This window comes from Pecten maximus, chromosome 4 (assembly GCF_902652985.1).
Source record: "Pecten maximus chromosome 4, xPecMax1.1, whole genome shotgun sequence".
NCBI lineage: Eukaryota > Metazoa > Mollusca > Bivalvia > Pectinida > Pectinidae > Pecten > Pecten maximus.
In genome coordinates, this window is record NC_047018.1 from 12,260,334 (window position 1) to 12,284,882 (window position 24,549).

At 36.1% G+C, this 24,549-nt stretch overlaps 2 protein-coding genes across 2 annotated transcripts; one reads left to right on the top strand and one right to left on the bottom strand.

Annotated features, from left to right (window-relative positions):
* Nucleotides 1–3,821: 3,821 nt before the first annotated feature.
* LOC117325260 lies at nt 3,822–10,698 on the bottom strand. Its single transcript, XM_033881371.1, has 6 exons — nt 10,407–10,698; nt 8,020–9,729; nt 7,786–7,874; nt 5,959–6,118; nt 4,968–5,173; nt 3,822–4,777 (listed from the first exon to the last, which is right to left on the bottom strand). The coding sequence occupies exons 1-6, from the start codon at nt 10,576–10,578 to the stop codon at nt 4,418–4,420; spliced, it is 2,697 nt and encodes an 898-aa protein (XP_033737262.1). The 5' UTR covers nt 10,579–10,698; the 3' UTR covers nt 3,822–4,417.
* A 369-nt stretch (nt 10,699–11,067) lies between these two features.
* On the top strand, nt 11,068–24,345 carry LOC117325261. Its single transcript, XM_033881372.1, has 9 exons — nt 11,068–11,294; nt 19,063–20,149; nt 20,849–21,126; nt 21,274–21,471; nt 21,648–21,736; nt 22,572–22,837; nt 23,053–23,312; nt 23,752–23,838; nt 24,080–24,345. The coding sequence occupies exons 1-9, from the start codon at nt 11,132–11,134 to the stop codon at nt 24,238–24,240; spliced, it is 2,589 nt and encodes an 862-aa protein (XP_033737263.1). The 5' UTR covers nt 11,068–11,131; the 3' UTR covers nt 24,241–24,345.
* The last annotated feature ends 204 nt before the right edge of the window (nt 24,346–24,549 follow it).

Genomic DNA, 24,549 nt, shown 5'->3' on the forward strand with positions numbered 1-24,549 from the left:
CTACACTTTCTGACGGTAGAATGGTTAGATTGAAATGTATTCCGGGTACACATTTTGTGGTTTACAAATGCACCTTGCCTGTTCGATTACATTACTAATTCATAAGATATCTGTTAAGATAATTACGTGTTGCATAAAGAAATGAAATAGTGAGCTTGGTGATAACATATATGTTAACAAAACGATTTTTTTTTAGATAAGGATAATGGTAATTTACATGGCTTTTCCTAGATCAGACATAGGTGGTAGTTCGAGGAAACAAACACTTCCTTGTCAACGCGGTGCACATGCAGACAGGATGCGTCTAAAAAACCGGGGAAAGCGAATCAATTATCTGAATTCTTGTTGAATTAATCACCAAAGCAAAACATATATAAAGGTAAATAAAAAGGAAATAAGGATATCAATAAACAGGAGCTGTACCAACGAGTTGATTTTATTTATTGCTCTTTATTTCCTCCATAATTGAAGATTTCATGGTTTAGTTTTTAACCATTTTTTTAAATAAATTACACTTACAATAGGTAGTTTGTCTAATACACTATTGTATAAGGCTTAATTCAATCACACTTGATGTATCTAAACAAGAGGTCAGAGGCCATGAGCCATTATTCCCTAAGTATGTATATTACTATTTTGATTTGCTATGCAAACTCGAAATTGTGAAGGACATGTTATCCATAATTTGCTTCGATTTCCCTTCCTATGAAGTAAGTTACAACTGAGCATATGATAGTTAGAAGGATAATAGACGATAAGAATATCCTAATTAAACGGTACATGTACACAATAACGATTCGAGCTATACCGGGGGAATGTGTCTCCCTTCTCACTAGATCAGCTTCAAGTGCATGTTGTTGTGCTTGTCGACAGGTTATCCATGCTAGTCTGTTTCGGCTTTAATTCTATGTATCGATGCTAAACTAAGAAAGGTCTGGCGTGCTTTTAAATTTCTTAATTCAGCGGTCATATATATAAATGACACACATATACAATGCATATAAATCCGGTGCATAATAATACTTAAATACGAGCCGTAATAGGAATGGGAAATGGGACATGCTACCCGCACCTCACTAGGTCAGCAACATATGTCTGTTGTTGTACTTGACAGTTGATTATTTGTTACACAATTATAATGATAATACTATATGTTATAATGGAACAGGTCTATTGTATTTTAAAAAAACACATATACATGTATACGTAGCTACGAAACACGCTTTACAAAGTAATATTTAAATGATATGAGCTTTAAATCTCAAACAGCTCATCATTTCACGATAGGTTATTACCAGTGACTCCGTCACCTCAATCGCTCATTTGAAGTTCAAACCATGTGAAAATTATATCAAATAAAAGTTGAAGTATACTCTACCTGAAAATGATGTTATTGGATAGGTCTGATTTAATTGGTCCTAAACTTACAAGTAAATATGTGGATGATGACAAAACCTTCCATGCGACACCTTAAGAGTTGTAGGACACTGGGAACAAGATATTCCTCCAGAGTCGATAGCTGATACTATAATGTGATGTAAAATGATGGAGACTTTCTAAAGAAGCAAAGCAATATGTTGTCTACAAAGAAAACACTGCCAGCACCTCTGCATATCGTGGTCGAAGTCTTGACGAGTTGGAGAACGTGACCCAAAGCAGAAAAGGCGTTAAAATGGGGAGGGAAGGTGGGGATTTGCCTGTCTCGTTAGCTTTTCCAAATATGACTAAAAGGGGCATAACTCCAAAATTAAGGGAGGTAACTTGGTTCACTGCACACAACAATAAATAGAGAGATACCGGATGTAGTCGTATGATTTATGTACATTCTAGAAAAAAAGGTGTTTGATAAATAGGTATCAAACTAGACCCCAAAATCAATCTTCCGGTCTTCATACGATAAATTAAGTTATATATAAGAAACGATTGTTTTTAAAGTGAACTGGGGAACCCCGTTGGAGGGTTCCCGCGTTTTTACACCTGAAATACTACTTTATTATATTTTTAGTAGGATTGTATGTTTGTAATTTTCTGAATCTCAAAGCCCTACGTTTTATTCTCGTATAAAGAAAGTACCTAGAGCTTTGGAGGAAGTGAATGGGTCTGTTCTTCTCAATCTGCATAATAGACCTCAACTTACAGGAAGATTGAGAAGTTAAAGAAGATTTTAAACAAAAACACAGGTAAAAATTCTTGATTCCCACCCAAGCGTGATGCTTGATTTTGTGTATATTCAAAACTAGCTCATAAGGCTTTTAACATGCCTATTTATAATTAATATATATATACATTTTCAGCACTTAAACGGTCCGATTCTGTAAATTGTGGGCAGTGCACTGGGAATCAAGCAGTCGTGTCAAGTCCCTGTTTGTCAGGCGGTTGAAATAACGCCTCCATTTGAATCAATGTATATAAGGATGTTCAATCGATCAAAAAGAAATATAGGAAACATACAGTAAATGAAGCCCAATTTTTAATCAGTTGTAGAGCTCGTATCAAGTAATTTCGTAAAGATGGCTGTCCAGTTCAAATCGGAGCGGGAGACAACCGGAGAACATAGCCTAGCCGTCATTCTTCCGCGGAGTAATAATAATTATAAGTTCAACGGCAGCATGGATATTTCAATTAAATCATGTTATTCTTAATATTGTTTTAAGGTAAATGTGTTGCATAATCGTACTATTGCTTAGCAATACTGTTTGATCATCATATAGTGACGGACTATTTCTTTTATCACAAACCATTAAACTTGCACACGTTCTAGTAACTGAAGATTTGTAGCTCTTCAATTTATTAGGAAAAATGCGTGTTAACTGATATATAAGAATTGAATGATACTTCGATCGATTTCATGAGGTGATGAATTGAGTTGTTCCTAACTTGTTGGTCCGAATGAAAGCGTGATCGGACAGGTAACACATCGAACGCAGTAACCTAAGTAAAGGTGAGTACGATATCCAAACGCAACACGAAACCCGTATATAATATTTAACTTTATTTTTCCCCACTGTCTACATCTTCGAGACCGCAATTTTGAACTCAAAGTGCTCTATAGGGACTAACCGTAGTTCTTTATCTACCATGAAATTATTTCCACAGTTTTATGACATTTCTAGAGCAGAAAAGTGGAAAGTAGCCCGCTTCTTATTATACCATTCATATAAACAAGTACACGTGGATAACACAACATATAAGATAAATTTGATTAACTTTAGATTTAACAGTTTTATTATTCTAAGTTCTCTATCAATAGTAAGTTACTAATACCTGTCGATTAATGATATATATATTGTTTCAACACACTACCTGTCAGGTGAAAATACCATCAGGGAAGAGTATGGCTTTTACTCATTATATAAAAAGTATTCCTCAGATAAGGGTTGATTCTATTATTTATATTTCTCAGGTAATTGTTGATTCTATTATTGTATTCCTCAGGTAAGGATTTATGAAATTATTTGTATTTCTCAGATAAGGGGTGATTCTATAATTTGTATTCTTCGGGTAAGGGTTCATGCTATTATTTATATTCCTCGAGTAAGGGAGATTCTGTTATCAGTATTCTTCAGGTAAGTTTGATTCTATTAGTTGCATTTCTACGGTACGGCCGATTCTATTATGTGTATTCCTTTGGTAAGGTGTGTTTCTATAAATTGTATTCTCAGGTAAGGTCTGTTTCTTTTATTTGTAATTCTCAGGTAAAGTCTGTTTCTATTATTTGTAATTCTCAGATAAGGTCTGTTTCTATTATTTGTAATCCTCAGATAAGGTCTGTTTCTATTATTTGTAATCCTCAGGTAAAGTCTGTTTCTATTATTTGTAATCCTTAGGTAAAGTCTGTTTCTATTATTTGTAATCCTCAGGTATGTGTTGATTCTATTTTTGTATTCCTCAGATAAGGGTTGATTTTATTATTTGTTTAATATGTACAACCAACACTAAATATAATATGATAATGATATGGTTTTTTATTATTATTTTGAATCTTAAAGCAAGTGTGTTCATTATATCATAAGTAAATACATATGGTCTGCATTTATCGATCGTGCAATATTTGTTATGGAGCTATGACACCGTATTTTTTTAATTTTGTTTTGTCCACACACATATATATATATGTTTGTCCATTGTACCATCCTTCTAGCTTTAGTCCCGAGTTTATGCTGCCGAATGACATGCTTTCGTTCATTACACTATACCCTGTATCATGGTTATATTGTTTCCGTCACAAATATAAAAACCAGTTGATAGATGATTATTTCAACTTTGTACGTACTATTGTCGAGTAAGACAAAATCTCAATAACTCCGACGAAATGTGATTATTTTCAAAATGTTAAAAACAGTCCAATACCAGTACCAGGATATTTAGGAAACTGTAATACCTAGAAGGTCACTACATACGTGCTATAAACTCATGTTCAGTTTGTATCGATAAACGCTGGATTTGTTTTTTGTCCGCTGACGGTGGCCTTGCCGCCAATTGTTTTTGCTGTTTGTACAAGTGCCGTGCTCTGTTCAAAATGTGGCTGTATCTTAATCGCTGTTACCCCAGATTCATCCAAACTCGGGTTGTTGTCAAAGCCAATCGAAGATGTACCGCTGTCACTGGCGCTGTCCTGAGTGCTACTTCTGACTTTCTCGAACATCTCCTCGACTTTAAACTTTGGTGTCACACCTATCCGGAAGAAGCCTATTTTTCCATCCTTGATTTTTCGGCAGTCAACTACAGTGGAAGCAAGATTTTCAGGTGATGGACCGTCCGCAAGAATTCCGTCACACTGAAAAGAATAAACATCTTCAATTATAACCAACGGATTAGTGTCTTTAGTCATGGTTATGCGACAAATCATTGACGTCGTTTGTACAATTCATTAGGTGTACTATTTAGTGAATACATTTACAATATTATCAGGTGTTAATATACTGTCATATATATTAGTGACATACAGTGTTGTGTCGTTTTCTTACATTGTTTACTCCCAGTTTGGCTAGAACCTGAAGGTGGTGGGTGGTGTCTACCTCTCCGGTAGGATTTGCTGCCGTCACTGCTATAGGACCGGTCTGATCAATCAGATGACATGTGATAGTTCTGTCCGGAATTCTCAATGCTATACTGTCTGGTTTACCTATAAGTCTCTCGGCCCCTCCTAATCCTAGTGACTTGACCCATTCACCTGTTGTAAAAATCATATGCACATAACCAGCAGGAAACAGTTAAACTGTGATACGTGGTATTTTCAGCTTCCAATTATTAATTTATATTAGTAACATCACTGCTACCCCTGTTTACGTGTTTACTTGTCCTAGTTGATGGAGACCATATAAAGGCGTTATCGTCGACGTCAGGATCTCAGTATGCGGTATGACGTCAGGCGTGCGGTATGACGTCAGGCGTACGTTATACTTCTTGATATGCCATTAGCTTAGTTCTCATTTTCAGATTGTGACTTTACCTGGATTTGATTTAGATTGGTATGGCGGGTTCCGTCGATGAAGCAGAAAAAGAATATTTTGTTTAATTTTTGACATCCCCTGGAATCGTTTCCTGGTAATATCTTATGTTTGGTTTTCAGTGCCTGCTATACAGGAAGGACGTAAGAAAAACTGTCTACTGGGTAATTACAATTACTGTCTACTTGGTAATTACAACTGTCTACTGTATAATAACATTTTTATCTACTTGGTAATTACAACTGTCTACTGGGTAAAAACAATTATCTAATTTGTAATTACATTTACTGTCTACTGGATTATAACAATTACTATCTACGTGGTAATAACAATTACTATCTACTGGGTAATAACAATTACTATCTACTGGGTAATAATAATTACTATCTACTGAGTAATATCAATTACTGTCTACTGGGTAATAATAATTACTATCTACTGGGTAATATCAATTACTGTCTACATGTTTAAAACAATTACTAGTTACTATGTAATAACAATTACGCACCTTTGTTGAGGACTAAGCTGATATTTGAGGGCCACACTTCCTGCATGAATCTCCAACATACATCACCCAAATCGGCGCGAGCATTCTCTATCTGTTTGAGGTTGGAAATCCAAACTGACATTGGCCGATCCTCCGCCAGTTTCTTGATATTATAAGCCCTCTGAAACAAAACACACATCTTCGTTACTATAATGTAAGTCACTTTGTGAAACTTATCTTACCCAGTGAGACCCTAGACCCATAAGTAGTACGTTGAACTCTCTCTGTAACATCGCTTTACTCTCTTATAACTTATATATCTGCATAATCTTATATGAACGATCGCTAAACTATATTCTAGAACAACGTGTAATAAATATTGCTATGGTTATATCAACTGAAATTCATATATATTTCTTAACCCCACCATGACAAACACGGAATGTCCTGTCACGAATATGAACATATCATTTTATACGATCTTGGTTCCTATAGATGTGTTTGTACTCCTTACATATATAGAAACTATACCATAGATAAGACATCGTAGATTTACAATAGACTTACATCAGCAATGTTTGTAATGTTTACATTTCAAATAACCCTCTCACGTTTAAACCAGGATGAGCAATATAATCGGAAATTCCCAACAAGTTCCATTAAGAACCAAGTGATTTATATTCATTACCTAGAACTTACTTAAGTGTTGTCAACGATATTTCAAGTTCAGAATACAATTTATCGATAATATTGAAGTTTAGCATCTGTCATCAGCTATGCGACAAATAGATAGATTGTCAAAACACTTTTAGTGACAAACATTCTAATAAGGTTGAGATGAAATGCTAACTATAAAAGAATGATGACCTCCAGTTCAGGCCTGACTATTGGACTAATATTTCACTATGCTGACGTCAAATTCAGACCTGACCAGTGGACTAATATTTCACTATGCTGACGTCAAGTTCAGGCCTGACCAGTGGACTAATATTTCGCTATGCTGACCTCCAGTTCAGGCCTGACTAGTGGACTAATATTTCACTATGCTGATGTCCAGTTCAGGCCTGACCAGTGGACTAATATTTCACTATGCTGACGTCCAGTTCAGGCCTGACCAGTGGACTAATATTTCACTTTGCTGACCTCCAGTTCAGGCCTGACCAGTGGATTAATATTTAACTATGCTGACATTAGTTCAGACCTAACTAGTGGACTAATATTGCACTATGGTGACCTCCAGTTCAGGCCTGACTAGTGGACTAATATTTAACTATGCTGACGTCAAGTTCAGACCTAACTAGTGGACTAATATTGCACTATGGTGATCTCCAGTTCAGGCCTGACCAGTGGACTAATATTTCACTTTGCTGACCTCCAGTTCAGGCCTGACCAGTGGATTAATATTTAACTATGCTGACATTAGTTCAGACCTTACTAGTGGACTAATATTGCACTATGGTGACCTCCAGTTCAGGCCTGACTAGTGGACTAATATTTAACTATGCTGACGTCAAGTTCAGACCTAACTAGTGGACTAATATTGCACTATGGTGATCTCCAGTTCAGGCCTGACCAGTGGACTAATATTTCACTTTGCTGACCTCCAGTTCAGGCCTGACCAGTAGATTAATATTTCACTATGCTGATGTCCAGTTTGGGCCTGACAGGTGGGCCGATATTTGCAATTGATTTCGTACACTATTAATTAAAATAGGTTATGCTATTTTCGGTAATATCATGTTAATACCACGACCGATTTAATTGAATCGTATCTATTTTGAATTTACCTTCTTCACTTGTGGGCTAGTAAATTAAATTTATATCTACTTTCGATGTCTGCGACCTTACCTCCACTGCCTTTGGGTGGTTGCACGCAGCCACCAATACATACACGGTGTCTGTGGGAATGCCGCAAATACCGCCGTCTTTCAGAATTTCTGTGAAATATAAATAAAACGAACTTGTACACCATTGTCTTAAAAAACAAATCTGAATGAACATAAAATTTAAATTACTCGAGTTGATTCGCGCTAATTTAAAAACCTTTTTCTATACTAATATGATGTTTGTGTTTCCTCGTACCTGCTGTTTGTTTCACTCCGGTTGCCCGCCTAGGATCCATGAACAGCGCCCTGTAGCGATCCGAGTGAAGTTTGCTTACTTGGAGGATAGGTTTTCCCAGTGGAAGAATATCCCTCCCCCAGACATTCCTCAGCATTATTGACAAAACTCCGTATAGAAAGATCAGAACATACGCTATAGCAACTGTTTTCTCAAACCCACCATAATTACTAGCTTTTAACCCACGCAGCATGAACGCGACAACGAGAAGGCAAAACACTGAGGAATTCATCACCCAAATTTTATTAACGGTGGTAGACATTCCGAGAAAAAGCAGACCAGTCACTAGGAAACCAACCAAGCCAACCACCAGAGGAACTCCCTCTGATCCTTCAATAACATTTAGTGCTCTTAATGACCCCCAAATTGACCAAAAACTCCCATAAAGAAGGAACGAACAACTTTCAAATGTCAGCCCTCTAGAGAAACTTACAAAACCTACGACAAATTGAATAAGACCCCCGAAACCTACGGTCCAAGGAAGGATCAATGGATCTGAACCCGAGGGTATCCATACTAGAGAAAATGCAGCTACAGCATTGGCCGCGAATCCTACACTTTGGGAGTCAACATACTTGGAATAACCAAGCATTATATCTTCTGAAAGTTTATTAGAATATGATGAAACGTCTACAGTTTTTCTCGAATTGCCTATGTTTTGGAATATTGTCAGAATTTCTTTGACTTTCGCCCTTTCTGTGATGTTGCTACCCAATGGAAACCCTATTTCCAGTCCTACAAGACTGGTGGTGGTGGCTATTAACCCGTAGATTGACAGGAGAACTCCTAACAAACCAATCACCCCTACAAATGTGCCCTGTAGTCCATCCACACCTAAAGAAAGAGCAAACAGCGACATCATCAGAAAATATATAGACCTAAACAATTCCAGTTTCACTTCTACTATTGAAATCAAAAAGAAGAACAAAACCAAGACAGCCGATGTGGGAATAATGAAATCCATTTCTCTCCACAAATAGTTTTCCGCCATTAAACTTGACCCCACACCTAGCCAGAACAACCCAAATATAATGGCGTTGCCTGCATTGTGAGGATCAGACTGTCTAAGTGACGCAATACCGATGACGATTTGGAAAATACCGGAAGTCAGCAACCATGGAAAGGAAAAGCGTGTGTCAGAAATGATATTGATAACATAACTAGCAAAAGTTGTAAAACAAACAGCATTAAGAGCATACATCATAATTAGATGATGCTTAAACAATGATTTATGTGACGTTTTCACATTAGTTTCCAAATTGCCCGGGCCAATAGAATTGAAGTGTTTATAATAAGCGGCTACATTTGAAAGAGAAAAATAAAGAAAAAACAAAGACAGTAGAATCTGAAGAACTGCGGTTCCTTGTAAACTAACAAACATATTAATGATTTCGAACGTTACCAGAACCACAGAGATTACTGAGACAACACTACATGACCGGAAGTCCCTGTTAGTTAGTGAAGTGCCCAGGAAAACGAGAAATACCAGCAGTAAGCCGCCATAACCAGTAAACAAGGCTTCGTGAGGAGATATGTAGTTCTCAGACGATACATTCTGGGAGTAATTGACCTCTGTCCATATGTGATTGACCCCAACGCTTGACCAGAGCACTGCCAGACAAAGGACGACTGACTGAAGCAACTGTCTGTGATGGGAGGGTGACGTCACACCTGTAACACCCAGTAAGTAAAGTGAAGAGCATAAATATATTTTAGTACGTTGGTGATAATGTAATACTTATCGAACAGATAGTTACGTTATATACAAAGTTTACCGAAGAGAATTGAATACCGTTATATACAAAGTTTACCGAAGAGAATTGAATACTTCTCGAGCAGGTAATATGCGATGAATGTAATAATTGATATATCACAAGTGAAAGTGATTTATCTTAATAAACAGGATACATACGTACATTGTTTTGTATACGAAGAAAATCATAACGAAGACAAAATAATTTTGATTTTATTTGACATCGAATAAACACTACAGTTTGTTTGCTGCTTAAGTAAGAAGCGAATAGATAAATGCCACAGTTTGCTGGCTGATCAAGTAAAAAAAAATTAAACGCCACAGTTTCCTGGCTGATCAAGTAAAATAATTTTTTAAAAAGCGCCAGTTTTCTGGATGATCAAGTAAAATAAATTAACGCAACAGTTTTCTGGCTAATCAAGTAAAAATATAAATAAATAAATAAATAAATAAACTCCGCAGATAGTTCGAATATCAAAATGAATAACAACAGCGAACCACTTGTCGCAATAAATTCAACGAAAATAGTGCAAAAATAGCATTGAATGAAATTATTTATTTATTTATCACATTATGTACAGTAATACAAACTTACCAGTAAGTAGGAATGTCAGGGAGAGGACTACCAGTGAGGCACCGTACGGTATATTGTCTATTACTGCCACAGATCGAGATGTCGTAATAGAATTGACAGTGGTGAGAGCTGAGAGAATGCTGGCCACCAAGAACCCAGCCGCCGCGGTCGAGTCCGCGTTGATGCCGCTCATTTTCTTAGGCTTTTGGTTGAAAGTTTAGTGTTGATGATACCCTTCACTTTGTGTACCACTTATATATCAAACAGTGTAGAGTACAGGTTCAGGTAATACCTAGTCAGCCACTATTACTGTGTGTATTTGTTAGAAGACATGTGGTATCGAAAAACAAACTACTGACGATTTTTTTTCTTCTTCCTGGTTTGCGAAAGTCGGCCTATGATTGGACTTAAAGTCGCTGTCATAAAAGTACACACACATATATAAACATATGTATTAAGATTAGGGTGGAGTATGTCAGGTACATTTAGGTATATTTATTTATCACCGATTTCCTGGTATATACCTCGTGGTGGCGAGACACCCAGGGGGCGGTACAGCTGTAGGTCGTAGTTGGCAACAGGGAACGCCCCCTTCAGGTCATCAATATTCATTGATAGAATGGTAGATATAACAAACAGTGATGAAAGCAAATCCGTGTAATGTGGGGTATATAAACGGGAAACAGATATCAGGCTACTTATATTGACCATTTCTATCCTGAAAAGAATCACTTTTGTGTGTAAAGATGGAGGAGTCTCGAACGAGCGGTCGCGGGCTTCCCTTCGCGTCCCTACTCTACAGTGAGCCCGGGGCCCTGGGACTCATGGCCAACATCATGTCCGCTCTGATTGTAGCCATCAGTAACATGGTGATAGGAGACGAAACAAAACTCACTCTCGTTATAGCAGGTAAGTGTGAGAACTGTTCTAAATGCGATGTAGAGTATGAATGGTAGTCGATAACAAAAATACTTTGATATATATCATGAAACTGAGTGTAAAAACAAGACATAGTAATGAATGGTTAGTTATCACAAATAATGTCTATTTTCCTTCTTACGAAGATATACATGATAAAAATGCATACATTGATGAAAAGCTTGATTTAATTTGTACTTTCTTTTCATTTCTATTTATTTTTCGCGCTACCGGTGTACATAATATTGTAAAGTCGAGAATATACATGCGGTAGATATACTGTCTTTGTGTAAAACTGTATGTTATGCATTTATGATTCTGGTTGCTGGGAGGGCGAGGGAACTATGACTCTACCTTCGAGATAATGAACTTTCATATTGTCCTGCAACCAGGGCAATAATGTATTCATTTTACCAAAAAATAGTATTATTTGATGATATCAAAAACCAGAGTCAAGATGATATATAGATATTATTGTATTACAAACTCCTGAGATCTAAGTCGCCAGGTTTTATTTCACGCACCAGATTACTAAGAAACTCTCGGAAACAATTGTCTGGTACATTTGTTGACATTTTCGTGTTTTGAACCTTATTGTTTAACATTATTTCATCTATGTCTGCTTCTTCGACCCTCGAAAACGTTTGTGTTTCTGTTCCTCTATCATTTGTTTTCAACCGGAAGGGAGACATCTCCGCGCAGAATATGAGGGTCACCATCGGGGCACGCGCTCCAGTGAGATATGAAATTGTATTTCATTCGCGACATGAATATACGATGTTTTATTTCCCTGTCACGTGTTGCATTTCAACTAATCACGGATACTGTTACAAACATGAGGTATACAAATATAATTTTCATATCATAATACTGCACATTGTCGTTAAGATAATATAATACGGGATATTGTAATATTATAATACTGTACTTTGTAGTATTACTGTACTTTGTAGTATTACAATACTATACATTGTAGTTTACATATTATAATACTGCACATTGTCGTTAAGATAATATAATACAGAATATTGTAATATTTTATTACTGTACTGTGTAGTATTACAATACTATACATTGTAGTTTATATATTATAATACTGCACATTGTCGTTAAGATAACATAATACAGAATATTGTAATATTATAATACTGTACTTTGTAGTATTACAATACTATACATTGTTGTTTACATATCATAATACTGCACATTATTATTATTGTATTATATTACCTCTATAATACTGTATATTGTGATATTATAATGCTGTGCCTTGTAGTGTTATAATACTGTACATTGTAGTATTATAATACTGCACATTGTAGCATTATAATACTGTACATGGTATTATTAAAATATTGTACATTGTAATAGTATGATACTGTACAATGTAGTATTATGATAATGTATTTTGAAGTGTTGTAATACTGTATCGTGTAGTATTATAATACTGTACATTGTTGAATTAAATTTCTTTAGGTTGTAGTATTGTAATTATGTACCTTGTAGTATCATACTATTGTATATTGTAGTATTATAATGCTTTACATTGAGGTATTGTAATACTCTATATTGTAGTATTACAATACTATTTCTTATAGTATTAGAATACTGACTTGTCAATATTGTCAGAAACTGACGAGGGAATCCAGTTCTCTTTAAAAAGTTCCATCCGTACAGTACAGAATGGAACTTGACTGTTAACCCTGATAAGACTAAATTCCGGATCGTCCAGCCCTTTGCTCGTATCAATAATGTATATAACTTTACAACAGCGACATTAATGACAGCAGTGATCTTAGGCCCATTCCTACCACATGTTAAAGATTTGTCGAACTAAGGGCTTAATGCACTTTTCGCGATGAAAATTATCAAAAGATAGAAGCATTCCCAGTCGAAGTCCAATCTTAATGATTCAATTCGTTAATTAAAACGATACAGCTTACAACTGCGAAATAATTTACATGGATATGTATCAAAAGTTTTTCTGGGAGCAAGGTAAGGGTTGATGAAAAAGATTTTTGACTAGATCTACCTATCCTACATTGATAATCTCCTCTAGTAAGTACAAATGGTAAAGCTTTTTGACTACCTGTCCTACATTGACAAACCCCCTTCTAACAAGTACAAATAGGTAATGCTTTTGACTACTTGACAGATCTCCCCTCTAACAAGTACAAATGGTAAAGTAAAATACCTATCCTACATTGACAATCCCCTCAAACAAGAACAGCTAATTTCCATGAGGATTTATAGAAGAAAAGTTAATTTTGCATCCCGTGGTGAACTTGGTCAACTCCCAATTGATAGTTATATAACTAAAGCCTGCAATTACCTGCTATACATTACGAATAATAATACATATATAACTAATCTTGTTTACGAAGCAGTTGTACACAATGCATCAGAAATATCAATGTACAGGATTTATAATTCAATTCAATTCAATTCATTTTATTACTTTTGGCTTGACAGCCAATCAGTGGTGTACAAAACATATTACATAATATTACATATTGTACAGAATACAATTAAAGGATAACATATGAAGATGAACATTAACATTATAATATACATATTACATAAGGTACATTATAATATTTACGATTAATCTATATATACATTTATCAATACATTTGCAACATAATTAAACACATATTACATCATTCTCTGTTTATTTGCGTGTATAATGAATTTACCTAATCTGTGTAGTTCCTTTATTTTATTTGAGTTCAGTAAATTTAAAACTTTAAAGACAGAAGGTTTGTACCAGTAATATTTTTTGATAAATTTCTTCCTTATCTCTGAATATTTAGGACATATAAGTAAAAAGTGAAATTCATCCTCAACCTCGTTTTGAGTACAGTTTATACAAAGTCTATTTTTCCTGTCAATATTTCTACTTCTACCAACTTCTATAGCAAGATTGTGTGCAGACAAGCGTAACTTAGTTATTGCAATTCTATGTTGTTTATGTAATGACTTGGTTAAATAATATTTTATAGTGACATTGTCTACAAGATACTTATATAAGTCACACTTACTAGAAATACTTAAAGAATTAAATATCGTCTGCTTAGCCTGATCCTCAAGACGCTGTTTAATCAAAGGTAATAATCTGATGTCGGAAGGAGTATGCCTCACCCATATAAAACCCAACCCAAGTTCAAAAAGTTTCTGTTTTACAAATACTAACCAATTAGATTTTGGATAAACTTTTCCAGTTTCTAGTAACAAAAAACTGTAAACTTCATTCAAGATACAATTTTCATGACTTAAAAACTTAAACCAATATTTTATCATCCTAAATATGTGCTCATTTGCCAGTGGCAATCGACCTAATTCAACATAAACCATAGCATTACAGGTAGATTTCTTAACACCAAGTATATTTTTACAAAATTCCAAATGAATTTTTTCTATTACTGTAGAATTATACCTCCCCCATATTTCACAAGAGTAATTTAAAACACTTCCAACAAATGTATCAAAAAGATTTAACAATGTCTTAATATTTAATTGAAAACGGTTGCATTTGGACCGTAAAGCAAAAAGTGCTTTACGACCCTGATCAGCCACGTGCTTAACCATATGGGTAAACTTATTATTAAATCTGAACAGGGCACCGAGATAACAAAAATTGTCTACTATATCAATGTTACAGCCATTATATTTCCAAAATTCATTGTCTTTTATACGACCACCATTTCTGAAAACAACTATCTTGGTTTTATCCGTATTCACTTCTAGTTTCCATTTTTCGGAGTATTCATATAAGTTATTTAAGAGATTTTGAAGACCATCGATTGTTTCAGAGATTAATACTAAATCATCTGCATACAGTAGTAGGAATAAACTCAGTTCTCCAAAGTCGTAATTGGTGGCACCGTTTTCAATAAAACTATTTTCAAAATCATTAACAAATAAAGAAAAAAGTAACGGGGACAATATTTCGCCTTGCATCAATCCGACATTGTTTGTGAAATAATTTGAGCATCTGCCATTAATTAATACACACGACTTTACCAAAGAATAAAGGGACTTAACTGTCTTTAGGAATTTACCTCTGATGCCCAACTTTGATAATTTATACCACAGACTTACCCTATCAACGTAATCAAATGCCTTACGAAAATCAACAAAACAACAATATAATCTCTTTTTTTCTGACAAAGTTTTTGAAATAATTGATTGCAAAGCAAAGATAGCGTCCACAGTACTAACTCCAGGACGAAATCCAAATTGAGCGTCAGTTAAAATATTTTGTTTTGTACATACGTCCAAGAGACGTTTATTAAGTATAGAGGTAAAAAGTTTACATAGACAACTTATCAAACTTATGCCTCTAAAGTTATTTGGGTCCGTACAGACACCTTTTTTATGTACAGGTACAATAATTGCAGAGGACCATTCACTTGGGATACATCCTGAATCTAATATATTATTAAATAGTAAATTTAAAACCGGAAGTAAAAACAATTTTCCCTCAATGAAACATTCATTTAACAATCCGTCTGGACCGTGGGATTTTCCCTTTTTAAGATTAATGATTGATGTTGTTATTTCATGGAGTGAAATTGGGTGATCTAGTTCGTCGAATATGACGTCATCACTGATGACGTCATCTATCGCTTCCTCAACATTACTACTACCAGAATTTGCTACTTGCTTAAAGTGATCAAAAATTTCCGCCATGGACATTTTTGGTTTATTGGGCTTGTTTTTGGCAAAGTTTTTATAAAAACATTTTGGATTGTATTTCCGTAAAAACTCCAGCCTGTCACCCTCGTAATTTAAATATTGTCTTTTCAATCTAGATTCCAATAATTTATATTGTCTTTTTCTAAGGGTTAGTTCTGTATGGGTTCTTTCATTTTTGGTATTATTAAAATCATTTAATGCTTTCAAGTATAGTTTACGAAATTTTCGAACTTCATCGTTAAACCATGGTTTATCATCCATGGTCTTATCTTTTAAAAAATTTACATCAATTGGAGTTTTTTTGGATATATCATCTACAACAACCTTTCGGAAAAATGGATCCATCAAATTCTGTAATTCTTTGGTAAAATTTTTTGTACAGGTATCAATTGATTCTTGATTAACTTCCCCTGCGATTTTGACATTATCCTTTAATTTATCAGAGTTGATATTCAGAGATTCAATAAATTGATATTTCAAATCATCATTCCATACATACTTAATATTAATTTTCCCATTAAATTTATCTTCGTAATAAATTGCCTCATTGCGTAAATGTTTAACAAAAAGTTCTACATGTAACGGGGCGTGGTCAGAAAAACTTGTAAAACTACCAACATTAAACTTTTTGACCAAATCAAATAGAGTGAAAGGCATTAACATATAATCAATTACACTCATTCCATTTGTACCACAAAAAGTAAAGTCACTAGAAGCAGATCCAATAGTATCTCTGCCATTTCTGATACGAATACCAGTAGATTTACACAAATTTATCAACCTATTACCAAAAACGTTTATACCAGGATCTGGGTTGACCCTTACAGACAGATTTTCATCAGCATCATCACCATTGTATTGAAAAATAGACTCAATATGATTTCTCACATTTTCCTGAATGGTGTCGTATAAGATAAAATCATCAATCGTACGTGTACGGCTATTAAAATCACCAATCAAAATAACACTTTTGGTATCTGAAAGTTCTAGTACTAATGATTCTAACTCCTGGAAAATATCACAGTTATACTGTACATAATATTGTGACGAGCATGGAGGGATATATGTAAAAATAACAGTAATGTCTTTATCTTGAGCTATTAATCGGCTATCGATAGTGACCGGTATTAGCGTGTCAAACAAAGGATTTCCAACCGATACATATTTAGATATCCGATCACTTATCAATAGTACATTACCTCCACCTTGGGTACAACGAGTTAATTTTCTAGGTATGAAAACAGAACTAAAACCGTCAATGGTTACAGAATAATCATTGGAGATCCAACATTCGGATAAAAATACAATATCATACGACAAAATGTAACTTTTAAAATTTGGTTCATTTAGCTTCTTGTCAAAACCACCATTTATATTCCATGATAATATTTTCAAGTCACTATCGGGAACAGACTGTCTATGTGACTCCTCCCGACACCCCTATCTGGGAGTGGAAGATTTACGCCTCCTCTTATTGTCGGGGCGACTAGTTGTCGGAGTGGCCTCCAGCGCGTCGCGGTATGAACGTCCATGATCAGGCGCGGTTCCAGCATTCCTACCATTTCGTTCGCGATTACCTTTTGCCGCAGTATCACCAGTTTGTCCAGTTGTGTAAAGTTTACCGTCAATATAAAGTTTGTCGCGGACTAAACGAGTATTATGTCCATTAGCCTTGGCTTGTTTCCTCACGGGATACAGGTTGCGACGCACGCTTTCAACTTCAGCAGGGAACTGTTCATTAATGCTAAAGGAAGAACCTCGTAACTTGTAGGCCTGGCCAAGAACGTACTCCAACTCTTTGTGATAGAGAAAACGTGCAACTATTGGTCGTGGTTTACCGTTCCTGGATCGACCAAAGCGATGTACGTTCCCGAATTCGACGTGGAAGTCCACACCAAGTTCAGCACGTACAAAATTACGTAATAATGCTTCCGTATTCTCATCTTTCTGATCACCATGCAATCCATTAAATATGAGATTGTTCTTCATCGAACGACAACGAATATCTAGGATCTCTTCGTTCATGGCGTCATTTTCTTTTCTCATACTTTCAACACTACTCCTTATTGTAGATAGATCGATTTCAGTGTTCTTCTTAACATCACTCACAGAGGTTTTGATAACTTTAATTTCACTACTCACGGTGTCATACTTGTCACTAAGGTATTTGGTGCTTTCCTCTATGTCACGAGATTGGGAACCAATATCATGAATTTTTTTTTCCAACTCAACGTTTTTCACCTTTACATTGCCCAACTCGTGTTCCAATTTATTTACTTTAATAGACAAGGCGGACAGTGTATCCTGTACTTTGTCAACTTTATTGTTCAATCGGGTATCCATTTTAGAGATAAGATCCAATATTGCATCAAGTTTACGGTCAGTTGAGGAGTTACTAAAATCTTCTGAGTATAACACATCATGGGCTCCTCCAACAACCTCGGATGTAGGCTTGGCCATATCAATATATCACTTATATCAGACTGTCACTGTCACGATGACCAAGGCAACACAGGTAACTTATACAGGAAAAAGCGAGAACCCATTAGAGCGTGACGATTTTCCGCGTAGAGCGAGTCAACACAAAGGAACTGGTTTGTTATGCAATATATGTGGGTATATATATATTTACATATATGTAATGATACGACTGTGTCAAATAAATGTTCATTTCATCGGAAATTTCAGCATCAATCTTAATTTCACTGATACCTGTCCGTTGCGACGAAGTTTCCGCAGCGAACTGCACATTTTGGGTGTACAAATATGTGTAAAGCGATGATTAAATCTTGAAAACATCGGAGCACTGTACATCGTCTGATCGTATCGACGCCATATTGAATTTAGTATGTCCTTTATTTCTAATTCTAACGATTAATTGATTGTAAAAATATTTGGAGCACAATTACTGTTAGAGTATTGCTTTATATTATTTTGGTAAACCACCGATAATACTAATATTATAAGGTATCAACCATTTCCCACATGTCATTTCCCAAACGTCATTTCCCTTACAAAAATATTATCAATTCTTCTATAAGCATTGCACTTTAATTTGTAGGAGTCCATTTGATTGTGATTGGAGGATTTCTACAACTGGTCGCTGGTCTTTTGTCCTTCAGAAGAAATGACCACCTTACGGGAACAGCGTTTGTGGTATTTGCCTCCCTTTGGTCGTTCCAAGGAATAACATATATACTAACCACCGACATACCAGATCTACATGGTGCCGCACTGTCTGGTCTGGTAGGCTACATGGCTGTAGCGGTGTCTCTCTTTGTCTGCTCTCTTTTTGTTAATTACATATTGCCTCCAGTTCTGGCGGCCATGATACTAACGCTGATATTTGAGGCAGTCGGCTTATATCATGTGTGGGCAAAGAGGGTCGCTGCTGCCTTTGAGATAGTCATTGTCCTTACGGCGGTCTATGCTGTCGTAGTCATGACAACCAAAGGAGTCAGCCAGAGATATGTATTACCTGGATTTGGAAATGCACCCATCGACCCCCTTCTGATCCAAACATCTGCCAAAGGTAAGAAAAAGAACGAGAAGAAAAAGAACTCAAAGTATGCCGAGCCGATGGGTTTGGGGTACACCGCCAATATCGTCCCAGCTCTGGTACTGAGTTTTTATAGCCTCGGATACTTCACTGACTTCCGGCCCGCCATGGGGGCCTTGATGTGCAGCAGTCTTTGTCATATTGTGTCAAGTTATTACGCCTTCCTCAGACAGGACTACTTCCATTCTGTACAATTCATCACTTACTTTATCTTCTGGATCAGTCGGGGTGTCGGGGCGTTTCTCGTGACTTTTGACATTAGTGGTGATACAGACTCGATGACAGGTTATTACGGATTGTGGGGTATGGTGCTGGTCCTCGTTGCTTTGTTGGTAGTTTCGACCACACAGAGTGTAGTCGTTTTCCTATACAATCTACTTCTAACAATCATCGCAATTCTCTCAGTGGAGCACATACCTGGATCAGCCCGTAACTACACGTTCGGTGTGTCGTCTGCTGTTCTTGCCCTCGTCAGCATCTACATCTCAATTGCACATCTACTGAACTCAGTGGCGGAGAAAGCCGTCGTCTACGTGGGGCCAGAAATCATAGCTGCCGATAAACTTCAACGCACTTTTGCATGTCTTCAGTGAGTATGAAAGGGAACATTTTAAGTGGTTTATTTATTTGTTTCCCAATACCAATTTACCACGTTTTCTCTGTTCATTTTATTTACTGTTGTACGGCAATTCCACCATTTCGGTGTTCATTACTTCAAGCGATATTTAATTTTATAAAGTTCTCGCAATTATATCCACTATAATATAGATTTTCCTTTCATAAATTATTTTTGAAATTTAAGATTGAAAACATTCAACGCTGAATGAACAATTGTGAATGTCAAATGTTATTTTGTTCAGCCATTCATAAGTAATGACGTTATGTCATAGCCTATATAATAACGTCACTATTGGTTTCTGACAGGTGTAGTGATTGATAAACGTTCCAGGGTCTGTAACACTAGTGAAAATTTTATTGACTTTGTTATATTATTTTGTGTGAGTGCCTAATGTTATGTAGGCCTATATCTCTTTCGTACAGCAGTTGATCAGTCTGTAATATCATCTGTTGTCTATGTAACTATTGTAAGGAAATGGCTTCATAAGTTGTAATAACTTGTGCCAAATCCTATTTGCAAATATGTGTAAATAAAATATGTTTAAAGTCAACACTAGTGACATGAATGAATGGATGAAGTCGGTGGATAAAAGGCTTATTATATGATATGAAATTATTTCATGAGGTAATATCAACACATTTAAATTACATACATTTTTTATGAAAAAAGGAAGACAGAGGAAAACGAGGGATCGTCCTCTGCTCATGACAAGGACCTGAATGTGGTGGACTCTGTAGCCTTTCTTGGTAACATGGTGGCCGCCATTGCCTTATCTCCCGCCGAGGTTTCGGATGGAAAAATTGCTCTACCCTGGCTTCTCGTAGCGGGAGTACTCACAAACTTTTACTGTGCTCGGCTTGCATATGCCGCAAGAAGTTTAGCTCGAGCGTTTATGATGGTGACGCTGGCACTTCTGTGGGGAACGTGGTCCCTGGTGTTTTTTGGAGGTACGTGTAGAAAAGAGATACATCATATTTATATATTTATAATGACAAATTGTCAAATAATGTGTATAAACTATGCAAGTTAAGATGATTTTGTAATCGTGACCCATACAATCATCACGAAAAGATCTCTCTTTTTTGTGCTTTTAGGCATCGAGGAGTCGCAGATGAGGGGTGCGGCGATAGGTGTGATGTGTCTACACACATGTGCCATGCTGATGACGACCACATTCTCCAGGGTGTGGATGGTATTCAGTCTGAGTGTAGAGGTGAACATCCTCGCCCTAGTGTTCCAAGTGTTCTCCATCAGCAGTCAGTACATGTGCCTTATCACGTCACTTTTTGTAGGTAAGTGTTTCAACCAACCGGCAAATTGGACCGGGCTTTTTTGTTGAATTATTTTTTTTATTAAACCGAATAACAACACAATCCACGAGAAGTGTAAATGAAGATAAATAATAATAAAATTATATCTGTAAGTGTACGATATTTAGGTGTGATACTCCCCTGTGTGTTCGTTGTAGGTTTGGTCGGGTTGTATGGAACTCTCTCGGGTATCCTGAAGGGAGTTATTGACAGTGACGCGTTACCGACAGGTCAACCCGTCCTAAAGGTACAATACAGGTTTGGTACCAACAATACATCCTTCATAAAACGCAGACAATTATCTCTAGTTTAAAATTTCACAATGTACATGACGTAACGAGATATTATTGATTTTTTTCCAGTAAAATGTAGAAATCTATCAAATTAAAAAAAATGAATAAAGAGCGATGAACAGTGAAAATTTAAGATTTTGCAGTGAATTTCTTTTTCGTTTTTGACCAATCAGAGTGAACCTTTGTATTCACCTCATTAACGCTTGCCGATTTTCCAAATCGAAGCAACGATAGAGGGGGTAAATGGGTTATTTTGCTGTATTTCTGAAATATTTGGCTAGTTTTTCGACAAAGTCTTCACTTTATGTTAGTTTTTCAAGCACAGATTATCCGATAACAGCAGAACTAGACTGGATTACATGCCTTAGTACCATTTCTCTCCGCTAGGCTGCGCTCATGAATACTAGTTTTCGAAGCGAAGCCTAGCGGAGAGTAGAAAAACTACGGCAGGTAATCCAGTCTAAGCTTAAATTGCGTTAATCAGTCCTTTCAAAATGGCGCCGTCAAGTTAACGTTGCGCAACATCACAAAGAGAGGACGTCATGAATTATGTAACTGATTCCCGCACATTTTGACACTACTAATTCTTCGATGTTATTGATTTTGTTTTTAGCATAGAAATGCAATAAAAAGAAAAATGAATAGTTACCCGTTGAATAAAACACATATTTCACTCGTATGACAGTTGAACGGGAAATAATTCAATATCCTCTATATATCTGACATACCTTTAACATTTTCTTCTTTAATTTTTGGTCAATAATTATAAAAACACTTATTCTAATCTAGCCAAAAGTACAGAAGGAGGGGGAGAAATTCCCTTGCCAACTGTTTCCCTCTCGAAAAGCTTCTGCCCTCTGGAGGGCCGCCAAACTCCTTGACGAAGGCCACGTGATCGGTGTACCAACAGACACGGTATACGCCCTAGCTTCATCATGTAAGGTGCCAAAGTCTGTAAGTGACATCTACCACATCAAGGGAAGGCCATCAGAGAAACCGATATGTCTCTGTATATCTAACCTGGAACAATTGAAAGACGCAAATCCTCCATTCAGGTACCGTTTTCATAAAATATTTTAAACCTCCATGTGAATAAAATATTTTTCCGAAATAAATGATTCCCGGTTTAGCTTTAAAATCTAATCAAAATACAATAATTTGGGAATTACGTACTGCAATAACATTGTACGGATCTGACTTGATTCCAAATTAAATTCTTTTGAAACATAATTTTCAAACCGTATTACCTGCTCTTTGGTTCTGTTTTAAGCGTTCTACTGTGGAAGTTCATGGATGCCTGTTACCCCGGGGGAATTACCTGTGTCGTACCCAAGGGGGAGTGGCTAGCGAGATTAGGGGTGGGGGATGCTGTAGATTACATTGGAACTAAAGAAAGTCTGGCCATACGAGTACCAGACTCTTCGGTGCTGTCATACCTAACAAGCATTTCCGGTCCTGTGGCCTTGACCTCGGCCAACCCGAGCGGAGAACCTGACAGTTTACATCATGATGCTGTTATAGACACACTAGGTATGCAATAGGGTTTTTGGATCGGCACATCCAGATTTTGACAGTTTACTCAGCCATTTTTCAGTCGCCAATTAGGTGTCAACGAGTAAGGTCCTTGTTATACCATGATAAGTCCTTGAATAACAAAATGGCCGTATGATGCAATTTAATTTAGCTGTGGCTCTAATGTGCTAACTCTAATTTAAAAACCAATGTTTTGGGGGTCTTTTGTACAATCTTTGGAACACTCAATGACCTATTTGATGATTACCTGAGGTCAATGATAGGTTATATTCAATAGCGACTACTAGACATACCTATATAATTACGGTTACTGAAATCTTTATCTTTTCTCCTTCCATATCAAGTTATGTTTTATGCAAATATATAAACAAACATATATTGGTGATAACTTGTACCATGCTTCGTAATGTTGTTATTTTGTTGTTTTCTTTTGTAGGACACAAATTAGCGGCGGTAATCTGTGATGATGAATCTAACGAAATAGTGGCCTCGACAGTGGTCAACTGTGCCAAGATAGACGAAGGTGAATACCACTAGTCACTCAATAAAGTTCAATTGTTTTTAGACATACCTCTTCACGTAAACTTGACGCTTTATAGTAGATTAATATTAACACATTATAGTTGAAATAGGTAAAGATATATTCTGGTACGGTAAAGGTACCAGTTGTTTTGATGCAGTGAACGTTTGTATTAACTGTAGCTAAATGCTTTGTCATTTACCTTTAAGATTTGATTATCATGTTTTATCTTACGTATTTTTAGGTGTGATTTCCTACTTTCGGATAGGCTGCGTACCGAAGGAGCAAGTTGACCAGTTATTCGAACAGGTGAAATCAGAAATCAATGGAGAAACGACTAAAGTTAACATTATCCAATTATCAGTGAATAGTGTCTCAATGAGTGGCGGCAGCATGTCAGGTTAGCTAAATCGCCAGGCGAGAGGATACATGTGGCTGTCTATGCAGATTTTGTATTGTTAAAGTTGATTTGTTGTTTAAATTATTGATATTAAAGTTTTGTTGAACAAATTTGATTTTGAATTGTCTGTCGATATAGATGTGATAATATCACTACACAACACAGTCTACAAGTAAGGTTTGTCTCAGTAATTTGTAAGCAGTTTTTGAAAATGCATTTGTCAACAATCCTATAAATGTTGTTCAATTTTATACCTTATCTTTCATTGCGAGTGAAAAATGGAGATGCATAAAGCAACATGTTATTACGTCATA